Here is a 21,079-nt window from a genome sequence, read left to right on the forward strand (position 1 = left end):
CAGAGCCTATTTTTCTCTATGATATAGCACATTTTCTGGCTTTTGTACTTATTGTAATTAACCAAAGTTTTGAGGAGGATTAGTTGTAGGACATTAAAACTGAAAATCACTGATTGATAGGGTAAAACTACAGAAAATTATCTCTGACTATAGTCATATTTAAAACATGGTTTGTTCTTTGATGATTCAATATGTTGTGCAGACTTAATACAGCTAAACATAGACTGTACACGGAGTCTCTGCAGTAGGAATACTAACAGTTACCTTGTCTTCATAATTATATACGAGCAAGGTTTGATATAAATAAATGTACTTCTATTGAGACCTAAGGTTTGCAAGCATACCAAAGTTACAGAAAAAAAACATACCACATAAGATCTTGATATAACAGAATAAGTACATTTGGGGCTTTTTTAAGACTCAGAGATCACGTTCTATGAGTTTTATAATGTAGCTATTCTCTTTTAGAAGCACTTCATATTCAAATTACTGTAAGCTTTCTAGGTGTGTTGTTGTGCCTTCCAAAATCATTGAAATGTCAACACTTTTTTTCTCAGAGGGTTTCATTGAACAATAAAGGAGTGGATGTTTAGTCTAAGTTGATTTATATCTCTCATGTTCTAGAGCAGTGGTTCTCAACCTTCTGGCCCTTTAAATATAGTTCCTCATGTGTGACCCAACCATAAGATTATTTTCGTTGCTACTTCATAACTGTAATGTTGCTACTGTTATGAATCATAATGTAAATATCTGATATGCAGGATGGTCTTAGGCGACCCCTGTGAAAGGGTCATTTGACCACCAAAGGGGTCGCAACTTACAGGTTGAGAACCGCTGTTCTAGAGGCTTGTGCCAGTTGGTAGTTTCTTTCTTTAAAGAAGGAACAGAGTTTAAAATAAATGATTAAACTATAGTCTATAAAGTGTTTTAGAATCATTTCTTTAAAATGCTTTACTTTTATTTCTTATAGAAAGAAGCAGCTTTGAATCTGAGTTTGATTTTGAAAGAAGAAATGAAAACTACCAGTTGGATTAGGAAGAACTGGCTTCTTGTAGCTGGCGTTTCTTTCATAGGTGTCCATCTTGGGACATATGTTATACAGTGGGCTGCAAAACAGTCTGTAAAATCTCAGTCCGGAGACAAACAAAAGAGTATCAAAGAATGAAGTAAAATAAAATTTGAAATTACTATGTCATTAAATCATTTCATGCTGATTAGCTTCATAAACATGAAGCTTTTAATTCTATAACAATGCATATCATTCTTGAGGAATACTTTTCTGAAATGTTAAAATAAATAGAAAGCTATGGTTAACAAAATAAAAGCTGTCTTCACAAATTACCGCCTGAAGTGAGATGTCTCGTTTAGAAGCTAAAAAGCCATCACTGTGTAAAAGTGAACCACTGACAAGTGAGAGAGTCAGGGCCACGCTTTCGGTCTTGAAAGGAATCGTAGCATCGTGCTATGGCCCTTCAGGTAGGCTGAAGCAGCTGCACAACGGCCTTGGAGGCTCTGTGTGCACCACCTCACAGTCGTCAGCCCTGCTCGCTAACCTTTCCGTCACTCACCCCATTTTAAAGATCCTGACAGCTTCCGTCCAGAACCATGTGTCATGCTTCAGTGATTGTGGCCTATTCACAGCCATTCTTTGCTGCAACCTGATTGAAAATGTTCAGAGACTAGACTTGACACCCACCACGCTCATTAAATTAAATAAGCATCTTTTGAGCCTCTGCACCAGTTACCTCAAGTCTGAGGTCTGTGGTTGTCGAATCCCAGTCGACTTTAGTAGTACTCAGATCCTCCTCTGTTTGGTACGCAGTGTATTAACAAGTAAACCTGCCTGTATGCTCACCAGAAAGGAAGTAGACCACATCAGTACTCTGATTCTGAGAGCCTTTTTGCTTACAATTCCAGAAAACGCCGGAGACCGCATCAGTTTAGGAAATAGTATAATTGTACCTTTAAAAGGTCAAAGAGTTGTAGACTCTACTGTGTTACCTGGAATACTTATTGAACTGTCAGAAATTCGATTGATGAAGATACTTCCTATCAAAAAGTCAGATTCCCTCAAGGTGGCGCTCTTTCGTGTGTCTTTATCTGGAGACCTTTCCGATACTGGAGAAGGAAGTGTGGTGGTCAGTTACGGGGTTTCTCTTGAAAATGCAGTTCTGGACCAGTTACTTAGCCTAGGAAGGCAGCTAGTTAGTGATCACGTAGATCTTGTCTTGTGCCAAAAAGTTATACACCCATCTCTGAAACAGTTTCTCGGTGTGCATCGTGTTCTTGCCATAGACAGAGTTGGAGCGGCTCTGATGGAACCCCTGAGTAAAGTGACAGGTAAAAACACTCAGCTTTTGTCCCTTACAGTAAATAAATTACACTTTTGGGGGGCAGAGATATTTCTGATGTGTGTCACTGTTAACATCTTGAAAAACTAGAAGCTGCCAACCTCACGGCATATATTAGTATCATTTCTGGCAGCAAACATTTCTGAAAAAGACCCTGTATTTTTCACTTATTAAAGATTGAGTGATTATGGTTATTTTCTATGTATTGCCCAGCTCTAAAATGTACTGCAGAGCCTATTATAGTCTAAAACTTCACTGTCAAATATTTTACAGATTATCGGGAAGACTAACATCCTCATAATCATAAGGTCTTTTGATTCACAGTTGACACAAAATTCTTCTGTTTGAGTTTTACAAAGCTCTTAAGTCACGTTATTATTCAGAAGGTAATTTTGCAGCTAAAATATTCCTTTTTCTTCACTCTTATGTAACTCAAGCAAACAACTATACTGTCCAAATAGTGGTTCCTAATTAAGTGTGTATGTGTCACGGTGTATATGTCAGTGTGTGTGTGTGTGTGTGTGTGTGTTCTAGCTTTAAATATTTCCAGCTTAGCTCCTTGAAAGCCAGGATCATCATTTACTTTTAGAGCTTACAGCAGGTCTGGTACACAGTAGGTGTTCTAAAATGTTTTCTGAATTGACTATAATATAGTAACTTGCAGAATTATAATGGAAAAATTCCCTGTATTTCACAAACAGCAAATTCAAAGCAGATGTAAGGTTGACATTTACTTACTAGAGCCAAAGAAAAATGACAAGCTGGAAGTTTCTGATTGGAGCCACTTTTTAATATTTCTTCAACTGCATTAGCAATCTGTCAGAGAGATGGTCATTTTATTCTGATTGACTGTATTTTTTAAGTTATTAAATAAACCATTGTTCAAGTTCACTGGTTTTTCTCTTAATGTCATCAAAAAGGAGAACTATGTATGTCAAGTATCGAATACATAACATCTCTGGGTTACTGCCCTACCTTTGTAAGACTGTCAAATGATTTTCAAAAAGGAAATTTTTAAATAATGGAAATAGTTTTCTGGAACTCATTGTTGATATGAGTCAAACTCATATACTTAAATATTTGCTGGATTTTCATGAATGGGTCATTTCCAGTTATGAATATTAGGTATTACAGATTTTTTAGTCAGTATGAAGCATTTTCCCACAAAAACAGTATCATAAGTAGGCAATGAGTTTCCACATCAGCCCACAATTGTTATTTATTCCATATGCAATTTGAACATAGTATTAATAGCCAGAACTTTAGTGTTAGATCTTGGGATAAGAGACCTTTTGAGACAGAAAGGTGAAATATATTTTGGGCCTAATTCATCTTCCAGGATATATCTAGGTTAACATTACCTCCTTTCTCCCCCTACATAAAAGGGATTTTATGTAGCTATTTACATAAAATCCTTATTTATTGATGATCTGGGTTAAATAGTGGAGATATTACACATGAGCAGATAGTGGAGTTACTGTGCATGGGTGATGTGTGTGTGAAGCTTGTTATGGATCACAGAGCATTTTTTAACATTGGGTTTATTTGTAAGTAGATATTCCCATTTTTACGCATATGGGTAAGCCCACCCTGAAAAGTTAAGTTGGCTGAGTGACTTACTCCGCCTCCAGTGGCTGGTAAGCAATAAAGTCAAATCCTTTCACTATAGATTCTCTGTTGTGTCCACCATGAGAAATTATACAAGATTAAGGGTTTTTATTTTTCCCTTAATTTTTTTTAGATCATTCAAATATCCCTATTCTTTGAGGCTTCAGAAGTGATGAAGAAAGGACACTCAAGAAGTGAAATTACTCAGTTTTTTTTTTTCTGGGTTCTTATAAATTTTTTGAGCTGGAAGTACTATAGACATTATTGTTTTAACCCTGTTGGTTTGAAAAAGGAAACTGACCCAAAGAAGTACATTGCTCAATTTTAGTAATGTTAAGATTTTAAACTTAAATTGTTATTTTATATAGAAGTTTGATGTCATTTCTTTTCTTACATAACTTCCAATACATTTTAGAGATTTTGGAAACTCAGTCATCCTAACTTCTCATTTTATTTTTATTAATTTTAGCTTTGTTAAATTTTACTTCTGCAGGCAAAATAATATATCCAAGAATAACAAAATGAAATAAGAATGTTACATATTTTATTTTGGCATCATTTAGGTAGCTATAATAATAAAAGGGTAATATGCTAATTATACTGGACATCTTCCGGACGTCATTCCAGACATCCTTCCTGATGAAGTTGGGGCCGGAGGGAAGCCAGCCCGGGTCCCGGGTGCCAGAGGGAAGCTGGTGCCGGCAGCCAGGGGAAGGAAGGCCTACTCTTGCACAAATTTTTGTGCATCGGGCCTCTAGTTTACATATAAAGAGTTGAAAAAAAAAATCCTGTATGTTCACTAAATAGAGCCCCGAACAGCTATTTGGATGGGTTAATTTATGTGATTTAAGGTGAAAATAATTCTGTCTTTTAAAAATAATAGCCTTGCATTCACTTCACCCTATTCCAGAGCAGTGCAGTTCTTAATTTTGAATCTCTAATCCGTGAATGGACTTTCAGAGATTCTGGATTCCCAGAAAATGTACGGAACATTTCACGTCCCTTTCTCTAGAGAGTACAACAGAGCTTCTAAAATATGTTCAAAGAAGTCAGTGAACTAAAAGAACCTCTGCTTTGCTACATTTGTATATCATTTTAATAACCAAATATTGCTTATTTCATGAGTTTAAGAAGATGCATCTTGTTCTTTATTCTTTATGTCATATTTTAAATGACATGCTTTATGGGGCTTACATTGGCTAGGAAAAAATGTTATAATTTTAAATGATTGTACTAATTATACTCCATTTTCTCTCATATATTTTGTGTTTTCAATAGGAACACAGCCTGTTGGTTCCCTCGGCTCAATCTCTCCTAGTAGTTATGGAAGTGTGAAAGATTTGTGCACTGCAAAATTTGGCTTCAAATGGTTTCTTCATCTTATTCCTAATGAAGCAACTGTCTGCAGCTTGCTTCTCTGCAACAGAAATGGCACTGCCTGGGATGAGTTAAAGGTAGGTAATGAACTTTGACTTTCGTATCTAGGGGCTGAGGCAGGAATTAAATAGTTATTCAGAAAGGTATAATTTCCAATTGGTTAGCAACGTTCCCCACCTCCCACCCCCATAACTTCCCTAGGTGGTATAGAAAGCAAAAACAACAAAAAATGAGAGAATTAAAGTCGCAAGTAGACACTACAGTCAACCTGGCATATGTTACCATTTATTATTTCTAGTATTTGCAAATAATCTAAAGGTCCTTAACATATGAACTTTTCATAAGAAATTAACTTGAGTTATGTACTCTTTAATGCTAAATGTGTATGAATGATTCACTTAGATACTGAGTTCTCCAGTAATACCCATCATCCACCTCTTAATAGAGTTTGTCCTCTACCAGCAATAACACATGCAACTTTTTTTTAAACTATAGTTTTATTGATTTTAGAGAGGAAGAGAGAGGGAGAGAGAGGAACATCAATGATGAGAGAGAATTATTGATTGGCTTCCTCCTGCATGCCCCAAGCTGGGGATAGAGCCCACAACCCAGGCATGTGTGCCTGACCGGAATTGAACCTGAGACCCTTCAGTCCACAAGCCAACACTCTATTCACTGAGCCAAATCAGCTAGAGCCACATGCAACTTTTATATAAGGAAAGTGATAACCTATAGTATTGGTCACAAGCTTGAAGATGTATGCTCAAGGTTATATACCCTTGATAAATATTAAAGGTCTCTGTGTTTTTCTTTTTATTACTGCTGGGTTGCAGCTATATTATCATTTCCATAGCAACTTGAAATAGTTTTACTAGTACTATATCAGCTATTTATTTAGACCAGTGATGGCGAACCTTTTGAGCTCGGCATGTCAGCATTTTGAAAAACCCTAACTTAACTCGGGTGCCGAGTCACATATAGAATTTTTTTGATATTTGCAACCATAGTAAAACAAAGACTTATATTTTTGATATTTATTTTATATATTTAAATGCCATTTAACAAAGAAAAATCAACCCAAAATATGAGTTCGCGTGTCACCTCTGACACGTGTGTCATAGGTTCGCCATCACTGATTTAGACTAAAATATTTTTTTTTTAGTAAAAGTGCTAATAAATCTTGCTGACCCAGTTACTTTGTGGCCATTCATTTGTGAATCTCAATTTGCAGAGCTAAGTATATATGAAAGATGATATTAATCTGGCCATGAAAACAAACATTTGGCTAAGGTATTTTTCTTTAGTCTCTAATCTTTATTAAACCTAAAATGTATTCATCACATTATAACCTTGGAAGCACAGGTTTTATTCTTTTGCAATTAAAATCAGGCTCTTGAGAGCATGGCTATATTTCTTTGTGTATCTGATGTCACTGTCTGATTCTGGTTATTTCTTTGTCTTGTAGCTCACATGTCAAACAGCACTGCACGTTTTGCAGTTAACAATCAAGGAACCGTGTGTCTTGTTGGGAGGTGGCTGTACTGAAACTCACTTGGCAGCCTATATCAGACACAAGGTAGGTTCAATAGTCCTTCTCAGATTATCTGTTCTCAGCAGTTTTCATTTTATGAGATGATAAGCCAAATCAGAATACCCTGGAGCCTTTACTGCTTAATTTCTCTGCAACCCAAATCAGATATTGTATTGGAAAACACTTGAGGAAAATAACACTTACAAATGTAAGAAAATATCTTTATCATAATGATTATTATTAATATAACCCATTACCAAATGATCACATTCTTTGAGTATTGTCTAAACATTGCATGTTGAAATAAGCGTTCTGTTAATGGGAATTATCATATCAGGGATCTCAGTACTGTGGTACAGTAGTAATTGATATTCACAAGGAAAGTGTTAAGATTCTACAAAATACTTTAATACTTTCTGGGTCATCAAGAAAAGAATTAATTTTATTTTTTAAAGCATTCCAAATATTAAATTCTATTATATTTTTAAAATTGGTATCCATTTATGATATGTATTACTTATATCAAGAAGAATTTTTTTATTAATCTAGGAAACAATTTCCTAACAATAGATAAACTTAGTGCATAATAGTTCTAATTATTTCATAAATACTGACCTTTATTTGAAAGTGGATACAAACAGATACGTGTCTCTCTCATATCAATGTTTCGCTCCGTCTCCCTTCCTCCCTCTCTAAAATTAATAAAGAACATATTTTTTAAGGTTTTGAAAAAAGACAAAATGGGAATATAATATTCTTAGAGATGATCTCATCTGGTTCAAACCTGCTGGATAAAAAAAAATGTCGACTCTGATTTTAAGTAGTTAAGATATAAGTTTTTAATAATCATTCAGTTATTAGTTTGCTAGTATATTACTTTTTGTTCTATCATGGAATTTCTAGGATAAAATATATAGGATGGTGGAATCAAAAAACAATTTAAAGTCATTAATTTTAATTAATTTAAAGAGAAAGAATATTTTTAAACATTGATGTAAAAATTGCATACATTCCTAAATGATCTTTGTCTTAGTAATATGTGTGTTCTCATTTGAAACAAATTTCAAACATTTTTCCAAATATAAATAAGTACTTTATTTAGACATAGTCTTCAGCAACTTCTTCCTGTGAATAAAGACTTATAATACAAGCATTATGCCTTGTTTTTCATATATTAAGTAGGCACTACTGGGCAGCCATTCAGAATACATTGATTTTGGGGTTTATTCTGATTCAGTCATTCTGATAACATGACTGGTAGCATACATTTTTATTATAAACAATCAAGTAAAGGCATTATTGCTTGGTCAGCAGACTCATATATGCCCATTAGCATTGTGCCAAACCCCTAAGTAAATTGAAAGTAAGTAGTAACTTTATGAATAAGGGTTTAAGCAAGCATTCTGTTTTTCAGAAACATTTTTATAGCATTAATTACTCTGTATGTGTTTTTAATTGTTTAATTACTCTTTAGACTTTCAATGACCCAGAAAGCATTCTCAAAGATAGTGGATGTACTTCAACAGAACTTCAACTAATTACTGAAGCATTTTGCACTGCGCTGGAATCTCTCACTGGCTCTTTAGAACATGATGGAGGTGAAATTCTCACTGACATGAAGTATGGACACTTTTGGTCAGTTCAGGCAGATTCCCCCTCTGATGTTAACTGGCCAGATTTGCTTACAAGATGTGGCTGCGGACTACACAATGGCCGGGAAGAACTCCGCTGGTCCTTCTTAAGGACTGCTCGGCATCCTTTCGCACCACGACCACGCCTCCCACATGGAGCTGTGGGCTCAGCCAACCACCTGACCGTGGACTGTTTCACTGCTAAGCTCAGTGGCCTACAGGTGGCTGTGGAGACAGCCAATTTGATTTTGGATCTTTCATATGTCATTGAAGATAAAAACTGATATAAGGGAATAGCATGTTTATATTATAAAAACAACTAGTCAGTTGTTAATTAAGAAGTACTGATTATATTTGTTCTCTCTGCATTTTTGGATAGATGATCCACAAAATTATAGATTTCTTTATATAAGGAAAAAGGGTGTGATTCTTAAATAGAAATACCATAAAATAATAAAAATGTGAAGCATTATTAAAGATATTGCAGTTATCTTAAGGATTCCACAGATACCACTGTATGTTGCTCTAAATTTTTACTGTTGTTATTTTGACATCATCCTAAGAATATACAGAAATAAAAAAAATTCCTAATCTATCCTAATCTATGCCTTAGTTTGTATATACTTATAGGTATTTTCAGTTATTAAAATTAGATTCCATGCAGACTGGTGCAGCCACTATGGAAGACAGTATGGAGTTTCCTTAAAAAACTGAAAATGGAACTCCCATTTGACCCTGTGATCCCACTTCTAGGAATATATCCCAAGAAACCAGAAACACCAATCAGAAAGGATATATGCACCCCTATGTTCATAGCAGCACAATTCACCATAGCTAAGATCTGGAAACAGCCTAAGTGCCCATCAGTAGATGAATGGATTAGAAAACTGTGGTACATCTACACGATGGAATACTATGCTGCTGTAAAAAGGAAGGAACTCTTACCATTTGCAACGTCATGGATGGAACTGGAGAGCATTATGCTAAGTGAAATAAGCCAGTCAATAAAGGAAAAATACCACATGATCTCACTCATTCATGGACAATAGAGACCATTATAAACTTTTGAACAATAATAGATACAGAGGCAGAGCTGCCTCAAACAGATTGTCAAACTGCAGCGGGAAGGCCGGTTATATGCTTATAAGATTGGTTATAAGCATAACCAATGGACATAAGACACTGGGTGATAGGGGAGGCTAGGGGACTGTCTAGGGCGGGGGGATAAAATGGATACATATGTAATACCCTTTGTAATACTTTAAGCAATAAAAATAAATAAATAAATAAATAAAATAAAATAAATAAAAAATAAATAAAAAAAATAAAAAAATAAAAATAAAATTAGATTCCAAAATATCACAAGGCATCCAGTACATATTGCTCAATCAGAAGTACTCAAACTGTACATTTAGCAAAATTTCAGTGTTCTTTATCTGAGACTATATTTATTCAGTGTTTAGGTAATTGATGTAGAACCTGGTCTACCAGCAACTGCTCATTTTTATCACACTTCTTCATTTGTGTTATTTTGAGAAAATGTGTGATTAGGAAAAAAATAGATTTATATAGTAACTAAGCAGCATAGTGGAAAAGTTATTTCCCTAGTTCAGTCAGTAATGTAAAAAAGAAACTAGAACAGCTTTTGTACTCAATTTAGAGACACTGATGTTTCACCAAGGAATGTAATTTGATTTTTATGCAAATGCAAGGTGTATTGCTAAATTGAAGAAAAAATACAGAATCCAACTAGAGGAATAAGTGTGGAGCTGTAAGAGATGCTAAATTAACCTTATGGAAAACATTTAGAAAATGTTTGGAAAATTGAACAACCTGAAAATTAATGATCAGGTCTATAGTCATGACAAAGGAAGATATGATTTTTAAGCAATTTCCTCCAATAATCTTGCAATCCAAAAGAATTTTTACCCTGAGTCAAAGAAAAAAATTGCAGTACAAATTCACAGCAATGCAGTATATATTTAAAAATCAGCTATACCTCAAGCTTCATAAAATGTTTATCTAAAATTTTACTTCTTTTATTATTAGAGTCAAATAGAAGGGCAGTGTGGTGGGCAGCCTCTAAGATGGCCCCCAGTGATCCTACCTCCTGGTTTTTGAGCCCTGGCATAATCCCCTACCCTTGGGTATGGGCTGGATGTAGTGACTCCTTTGAATCTCCATTCCCCCCTTTGTAGACAGGAATGTCTTCTTGTGGTTATTCATGCCTGAACATCATTATTTGTTAGGAGTGTTTGACAGCTTGCTTGTCCCATTACCGTCATGGGTCTTCAGATGGAGAGGAACTGTGCTCCAGGAGCTGTACGTGGAGTTACACTGAGGAGCTTCACCCTGATCTGATTTCAGTGATGAGATTTAGACTTCCAGCTGATGTTGCAGTGCAGTGAGACTTTTGGAATTCTGGGAGGGTGTGAATGTATTTTGCATGTAATTGTGCATGTTGTCTCTAAGATGGCTGCCAACGATCTCATCTCCTGGTAGTCCATCCTTTGGGTGTGGAAGGGACTAGTTTTTAATGAGTAGAATATAGCAGATGTGATGGGATGTTACTTCTGATGTTAGATTGCAAAAGATGGGCTTCTCTCACTTGCTCACTCTGATGGAGGCCAGCTACCAGGTTGGGAGCTGCCCTATGAAGAGGTCCACATAAGGCAAGGGACTGAGGGAGGCTTCCAGCCAATAGTCCACAAGGAACTGAATCCTGCCAACCACCGCAGAGTGAATTTGGAAGTAGATGCTCCCTAGTGGAACCTCAAGTTGAGTGTAGCCCTGCCACTGCAGCCACATGAGAGGCCCTGAAGCAGAGGATCTAGATGAGCCATAAAATAATTAACAACATTATGTTGTAATAGAACATTAGAAAAATATGAATCAGACACATACACACAAACACACAAAAGAAAAATAAAGTCAAATGCAGTTTTACTACTCAGAGATATTCACTGTTTACATTCAAAATGCATCTTTTTGGCCCAGCCGGCATGGCTTAGTGGTTGAGCATCGACCTATGAACCAGGAGGTCACAATTCAATTCCAGGTCAGGGCACATGCCCAGGTTGCAGGCTCCATCCCCAGTAGGGGGCGTGCAGGAGGCAGCTGATCAATGATTCTCTCTCACATTGATGTTTCTATCCCTCTCCCTCTCCCTTCCTCTCTGAAATCAATAAAAAAATATTTAAAATTTTTTTAAAAATGCATCTTTTCAGTCTGTTTTCTGAATGAAAAGGAAAGTAATATTAAAAATATCTGCCCCACTGGCTAGATGATCAGTCCCTTGAGGTCAGGACTGTGGGCACATCTTTTTTTTTTTTTTTAACCTGTAATATCATTGAGGATTATCTGGCAAATAAGAAGAGGTCAACTGGACAGCATATCAAGGCAGCAATGGTAGCAGCTGCTCTTCCAGTTTCACTATGCCACCCAAGGATGACAAAAAGAAGAAAAATGCAGAGGTTAATGGCGGGGTGGGGAGTAAACAGAACCTATGTAACACTTTCAACAATAATTATTTTTAAAAAGAAGAAGAAGAAAAAATGCTGAACAGTCAGCCAAGAAAGACAAAGACCCAGTGAACAAATCTGGGGACAAAGCCAAAAAGAAGACATGGTCCAAAGTCAAAGCTCAGGACAAGCTCAATAAAGTAGTTTTGTTTGACAAAGCAACATATGACAAACTCTCTAGGGAAGATCCCAGCTATAAGTTTATAACCCCAGCTATTGTCTCTGAGAAACTAAAGATTCCAGGCCAACCCTTCATGAGCTCCTTAGTAAAGGACTTTTAAAACTAGTTTCAAAGCACAGAGTTCAAGCAATTTAAACCAGAAACACCAAAGGAGGGGATGCCCCGGCTGCTGGTGAAGTTGCACGAACAACAGGTCCCACCAGCTGCACATTTTGAAAAATAAAACTTTATTAAATCAATTTAAAGAAAGAGATCAACTTTGGCTCAGTGGCTAGAGCGTCGGCCTACAGACTCAAAGAAAGAGATCAACTAATACTCTTCAAAATTAAATGACAACACTTGAAACAACTGCAGGGCTAAAATAGGATGTTTATTATAAGTATGTCCTCAATGTGAATTTTTATTTTTTTCATATGTCATACATAAGATTATAGTAAAAAAAAAAATGACTATAAGCAGATGTAACTCCTCCATTTCCATGATCAGCATACTGCATTGCAGTAACCAAGTTTATATTCCACTATAAAGCGTGGTTCTCCCATTAGTTCGCTTTGTGAATTCCTTCAAATCCAATAGTCTCATCATTACCCCTCAAAATACCCCGTGAAAGGTTTGAACTTGGAAGAAATGGAAGACTCAGAACCTGTTGCATTGCCTTGAATTCCATTTGTAATTTTAGTGGAGCAAACAGAACCTAGATGCTTTTCAGAGTGGAAAAAGTCATTTTGTCTTGGTTGAGCTGAAAATTTTTTTCTGATAATTCAAGAGGCTGACTGGGCAAAAGTTCATTTTTCACACAAGGAAAATCTTTTCGAATAAGATTATGACTTTCAAAAGGTGTATTTGTTGAAAGTTCAGTAACTGCAACACTGTCCTGTAGCTGAGATCCTTTGATATTTGTCTTCAACTCACTCTGCAAACAGCCTCCCAACTCCCTTACCATCAGCGAGCCCTGCAGCTCACTTGCATTTTCCCTCATTGTGAATTTTTAATAGGAAATTGTCAAGTTACTTTATATCTCTCTTAAGCCGTGATTTATTAAGATACTGGCATTCCGCTGCTTTTAGCCTACCTAGTCTACTAAATTATCTCTCCAACAAAAGGCTTGATCCGCATATAGGAATAGTTTTCACGGATTGCATTCTGTTGTATGAGTATTATTATATTCTCAGTAAAGAAGCAAATAGATCTACTTATAATCCAAAGATACAGGCTAACACTGGATTAGATACTTCTAAACTCAAATTTTGTAGATGAGTGGTAAAAATTTCCAAGGATTATGGGATACCAAAGTTACTAAGTAGAAACACTTAACTACATGAAAAATTATAAAGATATCAGATTTTCAAACTTGCCTTTTCCTTCAGATTAAGAGATAGATTTATTTAGACAGCTGAAAAGGGCTTTGTAAGAGATGTTTAGCCTCCTTGGCTATTTCCCAAAGATTATCAGAAAGGAATAACCTAACTAATTTGATGTTTTGACAGGGTCTGCACTGATTATGGGAGAGATTTTTATACTTGATATGCTTAAATAATTACCTGAATGATTAATATGACTGCAAACAATATTGACTTATTTTAAGTTATACAAAGAGCAGTTCAACAATGTAAGAATACAGAATATGATGGGTTTCATAGAGGTACCTACAATTTCTCTTATATCATGTGAGTGCCTAACTAGGTTTGATTATATAAACTGAATGAGTTCAAGGATACCTATAATAATAAGAGATACTAACAATATGTAATTTTAAAATCCCATGGAAAATACTTCACTAATGGTTGATTTAAAATGTCTAACATATGAAGATCCTCTAATGTAGTGCAAATGGAAGAATTAAGGAATTGGGGGTATTTATAAGACTAAATAAGTATTTTGGTTTAAAAGGCTATTTCAACTTCATTAGTTGAAATAAGTTGTCCAATTTTTTCCATGCTGTTAAAATCCTAACCTCCTTTGATTAATAAGATGCTAATCTTGTTGGACTCCTATGGTTCAATAAACTTTAATGTTACATGTCCTGTGAGTCCCACAAAAGTATTGAGCAGCTGTCACTGATTTCATTCTCTTTTGCATTCTTTTCCTTTTCCTTTTTTGTAGCTATTGGGGTTCCTATTCTGTCTCCCGAGGAACCTCATAATATAATTCAGACCTCAATCTTACTTTAAGTCACAAAACAGTGCCTGAGGCTTAACTTAGTTGCTGTTTTTTCTTGTAATTTATTTCTGTCAAAATGAGCTTCTCTGAAATTATTTTCAATATCTTTCATCTCATATTTTACTATCTGAGTTTGAATAATGACTTTCTTGAACTGTTAAAGAAGTGGTTTTAAAAATTACTTATAACTACAGCATAAGGAATATAGTCAATAATATTGTAATAATTATATATAGTGTCACATGGGTACTGGAAATATCAGGAGGAACACTTAGTAAAGTATATAATTGTATACTCACCATGCTCTACATCTGAAACTAATACAAAGTAATATTGAATGTAAACTAGCTTAAAAGCTGCTTTAAAAACTACAAAAGCAGCCCTAGCTGGTTTGGCTCAATGGCTAGAGTGTCAGCCTGTGCACTGAAGGGTCCTAAGTGGAATTCCAGTCAAGGGCACATGCCTGGGTTGCTGGCTTGATCCCAAGCTTACAGAGTAGGGGCAGTGCAGGAGGTAGCTGACCAATGGTTCTTTCTCATCATTGATGTTTCAATCTCTCTCTCTCCCTTTCTCTCTGAAATCAATAAAAATATATGTTTGAAATATAAATAAAAACTACAAAACAATGTCTGTTTAAAAAAATTATGTACATTATTTTCTAGTAAGGATTTTACACAACTAAAGAAAACACAAATTTATTTTAAAATGTCAATATGATGGAGGTGAAATTCTCACCGACATGAAGTATGGACACTTTTGGTCAGTTCAGGCAGATTCTCCCGCTGTTGTTAACTGGCCAGATTTGCTTTCTTTCTTTCTTTCTTTTTTTTTTTTTTTTGCTTTATTTTTTTTTATTATTATTAAATCTTTATTGTTCAGATTATTACAGTTGTTTCTCTTTTTGCCCCCATAGCTCCCCTCCACCCAGTTCCAACCCCACCCTCTGCCCTTACCACTCCTCTCACCCATAGGTGTACGATTTTTGTCCAGTCTCTTCCTGCAACCCCCACACCCCTTTCCCCCTCCCCCCCGAGAATAGTCAGTCCATTCCATTTCTGTGTCCCTGATTCTATTATATTCACCAGTTTATTCTGTTCATCAGATTATTTATTCACTTGATTTTTAGATTCACTTGTTGATAGATGTGTATTTGTTGTTCATAATTTGTGTCTTTACCTTTTTCTTCCTCTTCTTAAAGGATATCTTTCAGCATTTCATATAATACTGGTTTGGTGGTGATGAAGTCCTTTAGCTTTTTCTTATCTGTGAAGCTCTTTATCTGACCTTCAATTCTGAACGATAGCTTTGCTGGGTAATGTAATCTTGGTTGTAGGTTCTTGCTATTCATCATTTTGAATATTTCTTGCCACTCCCTTCTGGCCTGCATAGTTTCTGTTGAGAAATCAGCTGACAGTTGTATGGGTACTCCCTTGTAGGTAACTGACTGTTTTTCCCTTGCTGCTTTTAAGATTCTCTCTTTGTCTTTTGCTCTTGGCATTTTAATTATGATGTGTCTTGGTGTGGTCCTCTTTGGATTCCTTTTGTTTGGGGTTCTCTGTGCTTCCTGAACTTGTAAGTCTATTTCTTTCACCAGGTAGGGGAAGTTTTCTGTCATTATTTCTTCAAATAGGTTTTCAATATCTTGCTCTCTCTCTCTTCTTCTGGCACCCCCATAATTCGGATGATGGTACGTTTGAAGTTGTCCCAGAGGCTCCTTACACTATCTTCATATTTTTGGATTCTTTTTTCTTTTTGTTTTTCCGGTTGGGTGATTTTTTCTTCTTCATATTTCAAATCTTTGACTTGATTCTTGTGATCCTCTAGTCTGCTGTTGGAACTCTGTATAATATTCTTTATTTCAGTAAGTGTATGCTTAATTTCTAGTTGGTCCTTTTTCATATCCTTGAGGGTCTCACTAGATTTCTTGAGGGTCTCACTAAGTTTATCGGCTGTTTCTAGAAAATTCTTGAAAAACCTTATAAGTGTGGTTTTGAACTCTGTATCCTGTAGTTTACTTTCCTCCATTTCTGTCATTTCTGTCATTGTTTATTTGTCTCTGCATTTTTTATGCTTCCCTGTGTTGATAGAGTGGCTTTCTGTGCTATGTGTCCTATAAGGCCCAGTGGCTCAGCCTCCCCAATTACCTTGGGTGGACACTCTTGGTGCACCCCTTTGTGGGCTTTGTGACCAGTCTTGTTGTAGTTAAGCCTTGATTGTTGTAGGTATCACTGGGAGGAATTGACCTCTAGGCCAATTGGCTGTGAGAATCAGCTGTGTCTACAGTGGGAGAACTTCTGTGCTGGAGACACCCTTAGGGGCAAGATTTGCTTCAGTGGGGTTTTGGTGTTCACTGAGTCTGCCCCCTGAGTGTGTCCCTTATGGATCTGAGGAGTTGTAATCTGTATGGTCCCAATCTGACCATGGGGTACACTGGCTCTTGGATCTCTAAGGAGGTGCTAATTTAGCCTCTGCCTGAGGCTACCCAGCAGGAGCTATGAAGAAATCTGCAGATTCCTCTTCTTTGCTTGGGGTTTGGGGGTGCCTAGATGAGGTCCAGCTGTGAAGCACTGCAGGCAGCTGTGGGGCCTTGGACCTTCTTTTGGAAGTTCTGGGTCTCTCTGACCCAGCTGCAGTTTGTTAGGTAATTTTCAGATTGCAAAGGGCCAGGCCTTTCATATGCAAAAGCCTCTGCACACAGCTTGGGTGGTACAGGGTCTCAGGGAATCAACAGGATGCAGATTTGCTTTCAAGATGTGGTTGGGAAGAACTCAACTGGTATGTTGCTTTATAATGTTTCTTTTATCTAATATGTCATGAGCATTATAAATAGTACAATCATTACACATTCTATTCCTACATCATTTTTAATGCCTGAAGGAATTTTAGTTGTAGAAATTATGCCATAATTTAATCAATGAACTTTTATTAGTAATACCCTTAGGCTGTTTTCAATACTTGTGTTTCTATAAACAAAAAATTCAGTGAATGTCTTATACTATATTCTTTCCCACAGCCCTTTATATTTCCTCAGGATGAATAAATACAATTAAGGCATATGAGTCCCCGTGTATTTAAAATGGAAAGGCTATTAATATAGTCTGTCTTCCAGAACTGTTGTATCAGTATACTCCAACCACAGTATGGAAAGTTCTCATTTTTCTGCACTTTGGCCAACACTAGTTATTGTCTTTGCCAATGTAATGGCTGAAGATAGACTTATAATCTGCATTGGGTTTTGTATGTTGAACTTTTATTCAATTTCCTTATTGAACTCTCTTTCTTGTTCTAGTAACTTAGTTAAGTCTTTTGGCCTTTGAAGCTAAAGAGGTATATTGTCAGCAAATAACAGTTTTGTCCCTTTTACTTTTTTTTGGCCTCATTGCACTGGGTTGGACTGCCAATAGAGTTGAATAGAAGAGGGATAGTTAGAAATTTTTCATTTTCTTTTGTGATGTTCTAAGTTTACAAATTTTTATCCCTACCTACTTGCTAAGAAACTGTATCTTTTGGGATATAGAACAAAGGAATGCATATAATTCAACAGTGTCTTCATATGCTTGAGTTTACATAGAAAATGTAATTTGTAAAATAATTTTATTTATAGGCTTTATCATCATTATTATAAATTTTCAAACATTAAGTTTTACTACTTAAATGGATTTCCCAATAAACTATTGTTATAACATTGGCAATTCCAAACAAGGAACATCTTTTTGGTTTCCCTGTTTGGGATCTACATCCTAAATATATGAAGTGAGCTTAAAAAATAGCAGGAGTAATGAGGCCAAATTGGAATGCATGTCTGAAAGGTTGCACAGTTAATGATGACCCTGTTGCATGTGTTGCAAATAGCTTTTGCTTCCTGTTAATAACAGCTTGCCATTTAAATGGACTAATGTAAAATATGCTGAGTACTATTCTTAAAATAAATGATGCTTTTATTTTCAGTGAAGAGGAAACCACTGCCTTTGTCTTTTTCTTTCTTTTCTTTTCTCTTCTTTTCTTTTTACACTTCCAAATGCTACAAAAATAAATCTGCCTAAAGGTACATCCAACAGCCATTGTGCAACTCTGAATTTAGGATGCAGTCAACAGGCTAATCAGTGAAAACCATATCAATCACTGCTAATCTGCAAAAAATTTGTTTTTTTCAGACCTGCCCACTAAATTGCATAATTTTAATGGAAGTTTAATGTCAAAATGAATAAAACTATGATCAGTTTGGCATGCCTGCTCTGTAAATAAGAGGACATTATTTTTTAAAAATATATTTTTATTGATTTCAGAGAGGAAGGGAAAGGGAGGGAGAGATAGAAACATCAATGATAAGCATCATTGATCGCTGCCTCCTGCACACCCCACACCAGAGATCAAACCCGCAACCTGGGCATGTACCCTGACCAGGTATTGAACTGTAATCTCCTGGTTCAGAAGTCAATGCTCAACCACTGAGCCATGCCGGTCAAGCAATAAGAGGAAATTATTTACATACTTCCAGAAAAATGCACTTTCTAAAGAGAAAAACATTTAGATTAAATGGTCATTGCCAATATTTTCAGTCAGATTATGAAATGATTGAGACTTTTCTCCAACCTTAACTAGACACAGAGCAAGCAACTTTCATTTTGTTCACTTAGGCCATTCTCTTGGAAACCCTATGTAACACTGCACAACCCCACATCACTTATTGCCTTTTATATATATAAGTGCTTGAAAATTTTAGATATATATTTCAATTAAATCAATGTGTAGAGTTTTATTCCTAACTGCAAAGAAAAAATTACATAAGAAATATTAATCATGCTTTTGGGGGAGTAATGGAATAATGGATGGTTCTATCTTTCAACTTTTCTGTACATTTAAAATCATTAACGGTGACCATATATTACTTTTATAGTGAAAACATAACTAGTATTTTTAGAAGTTGATTTAAGGCAATAGGAAACGTGTTTACTAGAATAAAGCTTCTCCAGGGTAAAACTTTTCATGTGTTACAGAACTAGAAACAAATCTTGTGCTCAAATCTGGTACTCCTCTGCCCTCCATTGTCCCCAGTCTCCTTGGGGTGAAATTTGACCAGAGGGACAGAATACTCCCCTTGGAATCTTGACCAAGTCTTAACAAAGTGGTTGTACCACTCTTTGCCTTGATGGGCAGGAAGTGCGCTCTCTTATCTGACACGTCTTCACCTGCATTTGGTCTGGCTGGCTACAGTAATTATCAGACCATGATGCTTGTTCATTTCTCTCTGTACCATCACCTGTGACCCCCACCCTTTATACACTCCTCACTTCCATATTATGGACACCAGGCTTATTGCATGAATGCTAAAGCAAAGGCTCATTGCATTCATTGCCTTCATTCAGAAATTATTTATTAACCACTGTGTGGTAGACATGGGAAGACATGATAAAGTAACTAACTAGTGACAGCCCTCAAAGAGCCACCAATGTGGGGGTGCGGGGGGGAGCAGCCACTTAAATACCTGATACAGTCCCCTGTGATAAGTACTCACTCATACCTTGGTACAGGTGTGGGGTGTGTATGTGTGCAAGCTGCCAGAATAAAGGAAATGATGTTGTAACTGATTCTGTCTGGGAAACAGGGATGGTCATGGGGGATCAGCCAGGAAATGCCATGGGCTGAGCCTTGGAGGTGAATAGATAATTGCCATGCCAACTTTACACAGAACGCACAGAGGGAGGGATTTCTCATGGTACATTAGCACACTGTGCATGTATTTCTCACTACCCAAGGGTTCTAAACTAACACAATAGCTGCACAAATTTCAAGTAGGGATGGGAAAAGAAGGAAAATCAAGTATATGAAAAAAATGACAGAGGAGCCTTGGCCAGTGTGGCTCATTGATTGAGCATTATCCCCTGCATCAACAGGTCACCAGTTCAATTCCCAGTTAGGGCACATGCCCAGGTTGTGTGTTCAGTCCTCAGTGGGAATGTGCACAGGAGGCAACAGGTCAATGGTGTTTCTCTGTCTCCCTTTCTCTCTCTCTAAAACCAATAAAAACATTTTTCATAAAAGGATAGAGGAAAAGAAGATAAATAGGGAAGAGGCTCAGAAAGAGAAAGAAGAATTTATTATTATGCCTTTCCCTGGTCATAAAATCCAAAGACATATCCAGAATTGCAACTCTGTTTATATCTCTCTAAACTGGCCTTAAAGTAGTAGGTAGAAGAATCCAGTGGTCAGCCTTATCACCAACCTGGGACAGTCTAACACAGTACTTCTCACACTTGGGCTGGCATAGGAGAAAACTGGAGAACTCTTTATAGGCTCCCTGCTCCCCCTCCCAAAAATTCTGATGCAGGAGATCTGGTGTGGGGGCAGAGACTTTGCGTTTCTCCTGTTGGCCAACAAAACACCCTTTGAGAAATACTTATTAAAAAAAAAAAAACACCTAGAAAAATATGGAAGTTGGGTCTGGACACCAACATCTAATATTGAGGATATTTTCTAAAAGCTTAAGCTCATAGAACAGGGCTATCTTTAAGAGCATGGATTTGATGTTGGACAAATAGGTTACAATCCCACTTCTACCAATTCCTAGTTAGTGACATTGGACAAATTACTTAACCTCTCTGTGCCTCAGTTTCCTTGCCTGTAACATGGGAATAATAATTGCTACCCCGTGAAGTGCTGTGAGGATTATAAGCACTCAATACATATTTGCTGGTAGAACCCCTTATTAATGTGATAGC

At 36.4% G+C, this 21,079-nt stretch overlaps 2 protein-coding genes and 1 pseudogene across 2 annotated transcripts; 2 read left to right on the forward strand and 1 right to left on the reverse strand.

Annotated features, from left to right (window-relative positions):
• Positions 1–1,012: 1,012 nt before the first annotated feature.
• LOC132239357 (uncharacterized) lies at positions 1,013–1,341 on the forward strand. Its single transcript, XM_059705558.1, has one exon. It carries the CDS (start codon positions 1,013–1,015, stop codon positions 1,163–1,165), a length of 153 nt encoding a protein of 50 aa, XP_059561541.1. The 3' UTR covers positions 1,166–1,341.
• A 14-nt stretch (positions 1,342–1,355) lies between these two features.
• MKKS (MKKS centrosomal shuttling protein) lies at positions 1,356–9,157 on the forward strand. Its single transcript, XM_059705550.1, has 4 exons — positions 1,356–2,340; positions 5,238–5,413; positions 6,802–6,912; positions 8,342–9,157. The coding sequence occupies exons 1-4, from the start codon at positions 1,356–1,358 to the stop codon at positions 8,780–8,782; spliced, it is 1,713 nt and encodes a 570-aa protein (XP_059561533.1). The 3' UTR covers positions 8,783–9,157.
• Positions 9,158–12,682: 3,525 nt separating this feature from the next.
• Positions 12,683–13,143, reverse strand: LOC132240162 (proteasome maturation protein-like; annotated as a pseudogene).
• Between the last annotated feature and the right edge of the window lie 7,936 nt (positions 13,144–21,079).

Source organism: Myotis daubentonii, chromosome 8 (assembly GCF_963259705.1).
Source record: "Myotis daubentonii chromosome 8, mMyoDau2.1, whole genome shotgun sequence".
Classification (NCBI taxonomy): domain Eukaryota; kingdom Metazoa; phylum Chordata; class Mammalia; order Chiroptera; family Vespertilionidae; genus Myotis; species Myotis daubentonii.